Raw genomic sequence first — 11,635 nt, 5'->3', positions numbered from 1 at the left:
GTAAATGGGAAAAGTCTTTGCTTACCTGTTGCTCTTCGTTCAGGGCTAAACAAGCACACGATACAGAAAACTGAACAATAAATACAAGTAAGAGAATGATCATGTACTGAGAATTAAAGTTAAGGTTATTTCTCGACACTGTTAAAACAACATGAAACAAAGGTACTGACAACTTTAGAATGTACCAGAAGGAATTTAGCCAGAAAGCAGAACAAATGGCAATTAGAGAAAATTTAAATAGAATACACATAATTATTATTATTTTGATAATACACTGTAGTTGCAAGTTCATATAGAAAAATATTGACAGCAATGATAATTATTTAACTAAAAGCCGACCTATAAGAATTTCATTGATGCCCTGGCCGGTTTGGCTCAGTGGATAGAGCGTCGGCCTGCGGATTCAAGGGTCCCAGGTTCGATTCCGGTCAAGGGCATGTACCTTGGTTGCGGGCACATCCCCAGTGGGGAGTGTGCAGGAGGCGGCTGATCGATGTTTCTCTCTCATCGATGTTTCTAACTCTCTATCCCTAACCCTTCCTCTCTGTAAAAATTCAATAAAATATATTTTTTTAAAAGAATTTCATTGAGATTAAAATTCTTACATATATAAAATAGGAATAGGTAAACATATACAGTATATCACTGTAAAATTCTCAACCAAATATTCATATGTTGGAAAAAGCTAAGAAGTTACTAAATTAGTTCAGTATAACTGAACCTGCAATACATAAACAGAACTATAATGAACTTGCAAAATATATTCTTCATGATATGCAAAGCAGATACTGGAAATATGCAAATACACAATAATTTCACCTTAAGAAATGCTCCTAATGTTGGTTGAACAAATGCATATAGGGCTTGCTAGGAGTTTCTGACAATTTCCTAATGATAATTTAAATAGTCATAGTGATTAAAGAATAATCGATAAAAGTAAGAACAAACACAACTGGGGTAAAATTCCTCTTTTAAGAAAGGATACAAAAAAGAGCAACACCTGATGGTGTTTCACAGCTCCGATCAGCCCCACTAAGGCAATCAGGAACAAGAAGATGCCCACTGCAATGACCACGCCGACCACCCGGAGACTGGAAATCAGCCCGAAGCCAATGCCCCATGCAGCAATTCCAATGAGCAGCAGACTAACCAGCTGCAAAAGCAAACAAAAAGGGAGAAGAGAGAGAGGGAATGGCATCAATTTGATATAATAATATCAAGAACATTTTTCAGGCCCACTTAGTATCTTATAAATGATTAATAATACTAGAATGCACACAAGATCTCAGTTGATAGTTTGTTTTAGCAAATTATATCAACCCTCAGTCATGCTTTAAGAAAAAACTAATAATAACCTACAAAATTATTATGGAGCCTCCTCTGGTTTATACTAAGTCTAACTAATTTCTACTTAAGTTTTTGAAATAATAGCACATATAAAGCTTCTAGACTCCAATATATTTCATTCTAACATACTGATTGCTTCACATGGAAATCACGTATCTTTCCAGCTGGACTGCACCCTTCCCTGTCATGCCTTCCTACTCCCCAACAAACTAAACTAATCTCACTCTTCTCTGGGCAACTTGAGAATAAGCCTCCCCCTCATCTTTCCATCTCTTCATTTATCTCCCCAGAACCTATCACAGAACCTGGTCATTGGGGACAATCAAAAGTTTTTCACAGACTTGTTGCTGAAATAAAGTGCTTTAGGTGCCATTATCTATTCTATTAGAATTCATATACACTTGACCCTTGAGCAACACACAGGTTTGAACTGTGTGGGTCCACTTACACACAGACTCTTCTCAATAAATACCTACAGTACTGCAAATGCATTCTCTTCCTTACTATTTTCTTGTTAACATTTTCTTTTCTCTAGCTTACTCTGTTATAAGAATACAGTACGTAATACATATAACATACAAAATATGTGTTAATCAACTGTTTATGTTATCAGTAAGGCTTCTGGACAACAGTAGGCTGTTAGTGGTTTAGTTCTAGGGGAGTCAAAACTTATACGTATAATTTTAACTGTTTGGGGGTCAGTGCCCCAACCCCTGCATTATTCAAGGGCCCACTGTATGGAGAGAAACCGTTAGAACTTTCCGGATGAAAGGAATATAAGAGACTTTATGTATTCAGAGTAAAAATGGCATTCTGAGAATAAATTATTTTATATTCCAATAATTTTATTTATACAGGAGTAGGCAGAAGTAGATTTACAGTTGCATTGTGACATTCTTCTGAGCTAATAAAGCTACTGTAGTCCTCTTAACCTGCATGTCTTTTTCCATATGAATAACTGTAAACCTACTTTTGCCCACTTTTGTGCATTATAAAACTAAACCAAGTGAAGAGAGAGAACACATGCCTCAAAAATCGGTCATTACCTAAAAAACACAAAGTTACAACCATTTATTTAAAATAACATGTAAATCAATAGCGTGCATATGAAGATTATAATTAGCTGATGGAAGATATAGCTTAGACAGATCTGTGGGAAAGATGGGGGTGAGAGAACAGGAATGAGATAGGATCTTCAATTCAGTGGAGAGTCCACCATTTCCTGGAACAAGTTGATAGTATAAAACCCAGTTGGGAGAAATCAAAATGAATAAAATGTAATATTTTTAGCACCATTTCAAGGCCTAAAAAAAATTTCAAAATAAAAAAAAATAAATCACCACTCATTCCAATGAGTCTTTTTATACTCAAATGTATAATTTTTGATACATGTGATCATAGTTTATTAGACACAAATTTCAAATGACTTGGCATATAAAACTTCACACACATGTAGAGATACAAGTCAAACTCCTAAATGTTGACAAACAGTACATATACTTGTATTTTTATCCATTTATTATAAAGAAGCAAAACTTGAGAAGGAAAGTAACTATCAGAAGCATGACAAACATGGCTATGGGAGTACACAGACTTCTCTTCCAGTGCAGTTAGTTCACACAGAAAGCTTTTCTTTTTAGAAGGAGAGGGGGAGGAAAATATTCTCACAAATTTTGCTACCCAGACATGTGCAAGTCCCTCTCATTTTCTCAACGGCTTCCTATCAGCAGGTCCATTGGCTTCTCATTTTTATCATTTCACTCACAATCTTCTCAGCACTTCAAACCACCTTGGGTTGAGAAAAAGTCCTCTCTGCCCCATCACAAGTGAGCTTATTTCTGACTCTGTGGCATCCAAATATAGCACGTTTCCTTTCACGAGGTGAAAAAGGCAGAACGGGAAGAAGGTGTGAAGCAAGAAGGGCGAGACGATGCAGGGACAGGCCTCACCACAGTGAGGAGAGAGGGCTACGCTTAGCATCGTTACTGCATCATCGAACCAAACACTGAAGATGGTCCACACATCAAAGTGCCTTGCTGTATCAGTCAGGGTCTCCAGAGAACCAGAACTAATAGGATATATATTTAGAGAGAGAGATTTACTTTAAGGACTTGGTTCATGCAATTGTGGGACTTGTAAGTCTGAAGTTTATAGGGCAGGGTGGCAGGTTGGAAATGCAGGTCGGATCTCTATGAGACAGTCTTTAGACAGGATTCCTTCTTCCTTAGGAAACCTGAGTCTTTGTTCTTAATGCTTTCTTTTTTTTAATATTGTGAATGAGGCCCACAATATGGAGGATAATTTGCTTTACTTAAAATCAATTGAATGTAAATGTTAATCACATCTAAAAAATACCATCTAGCAACATTTAGACTAGCGCTTACACAAACACCTGAGCATCACAGCCTAGCCAAGTTGACATATAAAATTAACCAGCATACGTGCCAACTTCAAGTCCTGGATATGATCTCTGGGTCTTAATTCAATTAAATTCAGGGGCAGGACTATCACTCTATCTTTCTTTATTTGAGTCTTAGAGACAAAAAGTTGTGAAGCATGAATAATATGATATCTAAAAGTCTTCTAACCCCATAGTTTTAAAGAATCCTTTGGGACTCATACCAAATCCTTACTATATTAATGAAGTTCTGACCACGAGTTAAATATTCATCAACCAATGGTTGATGTCCACTGTTCCCTAAAGCCAAAGACAAGACATCCCGACTAGAACAAAGGTTGGAAACTTTCTCTGTAAAGGGCCAGATATTTCCATTTGGCTTTGTGGATCACTATTCAGCTATAAGAGGAAAGTAGCAATAGAAAATACCCACATAAATGAGCAGGGCAGGGTTCCAAGAACACTTCACTTAAAGACGTGAAATGTAAATTCATGTAATTTTCATGTGTAACGAAAATATTCTTCCTTTGATTTGTTTCCCAGGAAGACAGTAAAGATTTTTCAGTCTCTGCAAAAAGCCTTCTGCAAGAAAGAGAAACACCAAGCCTACCATGCCCATGTCTCGAGTCTAAATGTACACTGCCCAGGCATGCAACAACCTTCAAGCCAAGCAATTTAGATAAAAGCTGATTGCAGGCTGTCATGAAATTAGGAGAGAAAAACTCACAGAAACAAATCCAAAATGACTCAGGAGGGGCACTTCTGAATCCCAGTCCTGATACCATTCCCAAAGGAAAAAAAAAACACACTTTGTTGTCAATCAAAAAAATTACAAAACACAAAGAAAAAAAATCTAATGGAGATGCAAAAATAGAATTAGCATTCCCAAGAACTTGAGGTAATAGAACCAAATAAATAGGAGTAAAATTAAACTCACTAAAAAGATAAAAGGAATAAAAACAACATGGGGGAAAAAGCAAAACTATATTTAAAAATGCAGATCTGAAAAAGAGCCAGACAGAGCAAATCCAATAAAAACAGAAAGAAGAGAAACATGTAATAGGAAGGATAAATAAAGCTTCATTAAAAAAAGAAAAAATTGATAAGCTTTCAGCAAAATCATTTTTTAAGAAAAAGAGGATTTCCGCAGCCTTATTTTTAATAGTAAAAAATTGAAAACCTCAACACCATGACAAGGGAATTCATAAACTGGTGTGATCACACAGTAGATTACAAATGACTTTGATCCATTTCTATTAAGTTGATAAATTTCAAACATAAAAGATCTAAAAAAAATTGTATAAATATTGATAAAGCATGTATATACGTATAAGTTTTCAAACACAAACAATACCATATATATTCTTTGTGGTTGATTAATAGGTCAAGCTGTCATAAACATAAAAATATGTGTGGAAATGACAGATGTTGGTTTCAGGATGGTAACTTCTTTGAGAGGAGAAAAATGGGAAATAGGATGGAGAGCGCATATTATTTTCCGTGCATATGAAATATTTCCTGATTAAAACTAGCTTCAAAAATTTAACAGAACCAATTCTAAATTCTTCTGCTGCTTTCCTCTGAAAATTGGTCCAGCTTTCTTAGTCAGCCTTTGTTCTCACTATTCCCCAAACATAGCTACTTACATTAAGATCTCATATGTCTCTCAGATATTTCACATTAATTCCTATCTGTGCATCTCCAAGTACTATCCACATTCTCTCCTATAATTTGCTCCATTTAGGGAAAAGAAAGGCTTTTGAAAAGGTGGTATACACCTGAAGTCGGTAGGCAATAATTCATTGCATCTCCACTTGTTTATGACAGAAAGCAAAGCTGTAGGTCATACTTGGGTGCTCTTACATATGGAACAAGATACCACACCACTACACCCCCTTCTCATATCCAATTCCCAAGCACCCGCCTGCATGCGCGCGCGCGTGCGCGCGCGTGCACACACACACACACACGCACATATACATTCTCATTTGTAAGGTGGGAGAGAAGGTAGCTTTAACTGTTCAATGCACAACAAATTTTGCATTTATTACTACAACTATGGAACTGTCCAAACATAAACTCATTTGAGCTAATCATTTTCTGATAAACCTGCAAAGTATGTCAGGTTTTTTTACTTAAAAATTTGAAAACAACATAAATGTTTTCTTGAATGTGACCGGTATTTTCAACACATTATAATAAAAATCCCCCAAGTAGTCATAATTTTAAATTTGAAGTAAAACCTGATGATTTGTGATATGCAACTAAATAGATATGATTATTAGCCTCTTTAACTGCTACTATAAAGGAACTCTTTAAAGATAATAATTAAACTATTTCTGGGTAGTGGTAATTACGTTATGGTCGGTTTGTAATTTTTAAGAGAATGGGATTATAATGAAGTCTCCCAAACTAGCAATCTAACCATTGTTAACTTCCAATAAAATTAATTCTAACTGTATAATTTAAAAGCCTCTGTTTGTCACTAGAACTTGGTAGACACCGAAGCTGCAGGAATCTTTTGTTCAACAACAGTTTCCTTATGAGACAATTGTAATAGAAAGTAAATTTAGACCCATGACAAATAGTTTCCTTCCCTTGAGACAGATGCTGATAAAAACAGATTGTGGACCTGTTAACTCGTTGATAGCAATGTTTTTATGAGCAGGAAGCGCCAACCTTTCCTGTTTTCCCTTTAAAACAAAGAAAAGTGAATCATGAAAAGAGCTTTTCAAGGAGAGATTACAAGAACTATAATCATGCCAAAGCCAGATTATAAAGTGTCTACAACTGGCATTGCTTCCCCAAGCAAATCCTGAGAGGAGGAGGAGGAGGCAAAACCATTGTACACGCACATGGATAGATTATGACTGGGAAGAAACAGAGGGCACTAGTGGAAAGGACATAGCAATTCTCAGTCAATGCTCATGAGAACAACGAGGCACAAAGCTGCGGCCAGTGATCTTAATCGTCCCTTCATGTTAGAGGTGATAAATCAAAGTAGTAGAATGACATGCCCAGTGACACAGGCACGGCGGTGGGAAACTTTTTGCTCGGTGCATTTTTTCTCCCTGTAGGATTATATCATAGTGCCTAACAATACAGCTAAGTAATTTTTAACATTGAGGTATAATACTAAAGACAGTATTATATTGCCTAAGAAATTGTAGTTTTTTTTTTCTTTGCAGCCAGATTGAGATGCATTTGAATAGCATCTCTTTAATTTACTCCCTATTAAACCTGGCTGTATGGTCAGGGATAAAGGAACAATGAAGTCCTCTAACTCAAATGACCTTTCTATGAGTCAACTACCAGGTTCATTTTGTGCTTTTTCTTTTTCTTTTGCCTGACCTAGAAATGTTGGCACATACAATACATTCACACACAAGTACACAATGTATTACCTGGAGTAGGGGAGCCAGAAGTTCTACTCTGGATTAAAAGCCTTTTATCTTTTCACTCACTCTAGCAAATAAAATTGTTTAAAACTAATAAACATGTAGTTTTGCACCTTCTGGCTTGATATATGCAATGCCATTGTAGAATTTAAAAAAAGTATATTGTGCACAATGTTCTTCATAATTCAGTTTCAGTGGGTGCTGCAGTATTAAACCACTACACTAACCCTTTCAAATAATGAAGGAGTTACCCAAATGTTTTAGAATTAGGAATAGAAGAACCAGATAAATTGCTGCCCGGAGAAGTGAGCTCTGTAGTGGACATCTGCTGCTTTTACAACCCAGCTCATACACTTATTGTAAAACTCTTAATCATAGTGTCTCACCAGCCCCCTCCTACCACTACCAACAGCAGAGACACAAGATTTCAGCCCATCAATCATAGTTGCTCATCCTCCTACCCACAGTGATTGATTCATTTAATGGGTCCATAAACTGTCCCATCTAGATATATATATAAGCTTAAGTGACCGGCCAACCGGCCAGTAACTATGACATGCACTGACCACCAGGAGGAAGACACTCAATACAGGAGCTGCTGAGTGACAGCAACTTTGCAGAGTGCCCTCTCACACTCCAGGTCCCCTCGGGGGATGTTGGACTGCCGGTTTCGGCCCGATCCCCGAAGGCCAGGCTGAGGGACCCCATCGGTGCACAAATCCGTTCACCGGGTCTCTAGGATGATAATACAGAGATTTGTAAAGATTTTTGAAAATGGGCTCCTCTGGCATAGCAAGCTATCAGGATAATTAAAATTGATTCTGCCATCTTGCACATGTAAAGATCTAGCCTCAAAAATAATCTAAGCAGAGACAAGGTGAGCTGAGAAATGATAGGAGCAAGAGAATTCTGGTCTTTTCTGAGCTCCTTGATCCAGTCACACTTGATGATACAACTACTGGATGTCCAATTATATTTAAGAGCTTATGCTACCTTGCCAACACATTCTTTTAAGCTCATCTATAACCCATGAAGAATTCTGATTAATATAGGCTCTGATTTGCAAGCACTTACCATAAATTTTTTTAATGCCTGCAAATTTGCTTTGACTCTGTCTACCTTCACCACTGTGACCACCTTCCCAACAACAAGGAAATTAATGAGCCAGAGAAATGTCCTAGGCCATCTTCTGCAAGCACCCTTCCTACACTTACCAAATTTAACTCCAGCCTAAATTTCACTGCTGAGCAGGTCAGTGGTTGACTGCAGACTGGGAGCAGAGGGAGGGATTACAAAGGAGGATAAGACAACTTTGGGGGGTGATGGAAATCTTCAAGGTCTTGAGTGTGATGATGGATTCACAGGTGTATATGTCAAAATTCATTAAATTTATATCTTATTGGGCAGCTTATCATATGTCAATCATACCTCAATTAAACTTTTCCCCCACCACCATCCCCCCCCGCCAAAAAAATGACTCAACTTTACCAGACAATAGCATTTTACAGCATCATCCTTCTTCTGGTATGGAACAGATCATGATGGCTAGCATTACAGATGCAATTTGGTGCCAAGGAAGAAAATGACATCCAAGGATGATGGAGCAGGAAAACAGATGAAGACTAGGACTAGACAACATGCTTGAATTGTGCACCTGCTCTGGACATGTTGCTTCATGAAAATAATAAAGCTTAGTACTGAGTAGCAATAACTGGGTTTCTATTACTTACATTTGAACTCTGTTCCTAATATGGTGTTCTCTAATGGTCTTTTTCTTAAAGCCAATAAGATCAGGTCATATCCACACTGGCTATCTTTTGTTTCTAATTTTAGCATAAAGTCCAAATCCCAGCTTGACAAGTCCAAGAATGCAAAGGGTCTGGATTACCTCTGAGGTGATTCATGAGTCACCTGCCCACCTCCAGCCATACTTGGAATTCTTCTGCACTTTAAGTGCCATACAATCAAGGCTCATGTAGACCTGGTAGTCTTAGCCCCTGGCTAAGTGCCTGGCACAGAAAAAGGTACTCAAAATATACTGCTGGAGAAAAGAACTCACAAGATCACTCATAATGCGGTAAGGACCACCAAAAGCTTATTCCCTAACCTATACAATATTTGCAGAGAAGAAACCCAGCCTCGTGATGTTCCAGAATATTCTTCCTCTATGAAACCTATAAAAAGATTTTCATTCTTTCACTGAATATCTACATTTCAAAAACAAGATGCGAAGGAAGACTGGAATTATTTCTACAACAGTTACTTTTTTTTTCTTCTGAGCATCCAAATTCTACCAGGGCAAGTAAGTAACTTTGAGGATAAAAGGGAATGGGGAACATTTGAAAAAACTGGATTTGATGCTGCTGTAAGTGATTCAAAAATGTTTTGACAGCACAAAAGCAAGAGAGACGTGGTGGTGGTAGTGGAGGGTGAGAAATATAGAACAGTAATAAAATTGACTGGTAGAAGGATTATACCACCAAAATGTAACAGCATCCACACATGTATAAAGAAATCAAAGGCCCTGACCGGTTTGACTCAGTGGATAGAGCGTCAGCCTGAAGACTGAGGGGTCCTGGGTTCGATTCCGGTCAAGGGCATGTACCTTGGTTGTGGGCACATCCCCAGTGGGAGGTGTGCAGGAGGCAGCTGATAGATGTTTCTCTCTCATCGATGTTTCAAACTCTCTATCCCTCTCCCTTCCTATTTGTAAAAAAATCAATAAAATATATTTTAAAAAAAAAGAAATCAAAGGCTCCAGCCCTGACCAGAGGGTCATCCTGTGCACTGGAAGGTCGTGGGTTTGATTCCCGGTCAGGGCACATACCAGGGTTGTGGGTTCAATTAATATCTCTCTCTCTCTCATTCTCTCTCCCCACTTTCCCTTTCTAAAAATGAATAAAAGAACTTAAAAGAAAAACAAAAAAACAAAGGCCACAGGCAATCTGCCTCTCTAAGGTTCAACATTCCCAATGAGGAATTATACTTGAATACTGACCTATCCCTTTGAACTTCTACTTAATGTGGAAACTAAAGAAAATGCCAGCAGTGATGAAGCACGTGTTTCTACAATGCCAAACATCTGGGTGGAAATTTGAAAATTCTATAAATAAATCTAGATATTGCTAAATATCCAGACATTTAGTGTGGACGCCAAGACCTCAGTTCTCCATTTAATTTTCCTTCTTCAAATGACACCAGAAGCCTACGAGGCCTTTGTCACATACTTTTCTTCGTTGTGCCAAGCAGATTAGTTTATGCTTATAGTAAGTAATAACTGCTAAGAGGAAATTATACAAAGGGAATTCAAAAGTAAGGGACCCTGACTTGCCATTTTCCAAGGGTAACTAGTTTGAGATGGTACCTACGGCTACCAACAAACTTCCGACACTATCCCTTACTTCTTTGCAGCAGTCTGGGCAACAAGAAGTGGAGCTGTGGGCAGAAGAGCCCTGCAGTGATTCCTTCGTTCAATTAACTAAATGCCAATCATACGCAAGCCATGTGCTGGGCACTCAGGAAAGCAGATCTTTATTGTTTAGGGGTACATAGTCTATAATATGAAAAATAAAAGGACAATTGCCCTTTTTAATGACTACTTCACTGATCAATTCAAGTATCAAGTTTTAGTCCTCATCTAAATACTTTGCGGCATTTGGCACAGATGTTCAATTCTATTGCCTTAAAATAATTTGCACTTGGCTTCTAGGACACCAAACTCTACCGGGTTTTCCTCCTGCCTGACCAGCCATTCCTTCTCAGACTCCTTTGCTGGCTCCTCCTTGTCTCCCAAAGCTTTTATTATCAGAGCATCCTTGGTTCAATCCATGGACCACTGCCCTTCTCCATCTATCCTAACTTGTCTATTTTATCTAGGCTCAACTCTTAATATCATGCTGAATGCTAATGGCTTCATGAATTTAAACCTCCAGTTATTCTTCTCCCCTGAACTCCATTGTTGTTAGTCTAACTGCTACTTGAGATCTCCACTTGGGTATCTGCTTGGCATCCCATCTAATAGTGAACCCCTAATTTTCCTCCAAAAACCTGCTCCACCCAGTCTTCCCCATTCCCATGAATAGCAGATCTATCCTGCCAGTTGCTTAGGCCATAAACATGGGTAATCTATGACTTGTCTCTTTCTCTCATACCCCATTCCAATCCATCAGGAAATTACGTTGACCCCACCTTCAAAATATACCCCACATCTGACTCTTTCTCTTACTTCCATTGCTATCATACTGGTCCAAGCCACCGTCACTCTTGCCTAAATTGTAATAGCCTTACATGTGATCTCACTGCTTCCATTTTTGCCATCTGTAAGCTATTCTCAATTCACTAGTCAGACAATCTGTTAAATGAAAATCAGGTCCAAACGCACCAATTTCACTTGGTGTAAAAGCACGAAGTCCTTATAGTGCTCTGAAGACCCTTCATACTCTCGGTCCCAGAACTTCTGACTCATTTCCTACGACTCCTCCCCCTGCTCACT

General features: G+C 38.1%; 1 protein-coding gene across 1 annotated transcript in view; it reads right to left on the bottom strand.

Annotated features, from left to right (window-relative positions):
• Positions 1-11,635, bottom strand: part of TSPAN13 (tetraspanin 13) — a 28,462-nt gene that overhangs the window by 9,431 nt on the left and 7,396 nt on the right. Inside the window, exons 2-3 of the mRNA XM_006085046.3 lie at positions 986-1,153; positions 26-106 (exon numbers count right to left, since the gene is read on the bottom strand). Coding sequence (XP_006085108.1) covers positions 26-106; positions 986-1,153 — 249 coding nt within the window. The remainder of the gene's footprint in view (positions 1-25; positions 107-985; positions 1,154-11,635) is intronic.

Source organism: Myotis lucifugus, unplaced genomic scaffold (assembly GCF_000147115.1).
Source record: "Myotis lucifugus unplaced genomic scaffold, Myoluc2.0 scaffold_15, whole genome shotgun sequence".
In the NCBI taxonomy this organism is placed as follows: domain Eukaryota; kingdom Metazoa; phylum Chordata; class Mammalia; order Chiroptera; family Vespertilionidae; genus Myotis; species Myotis lucifugus.
The sequence above is the reverse complement of the archived record's forward strand: the minus strand, read 5'-3'. Positions and strand labels throughout refer to the sequence as shown.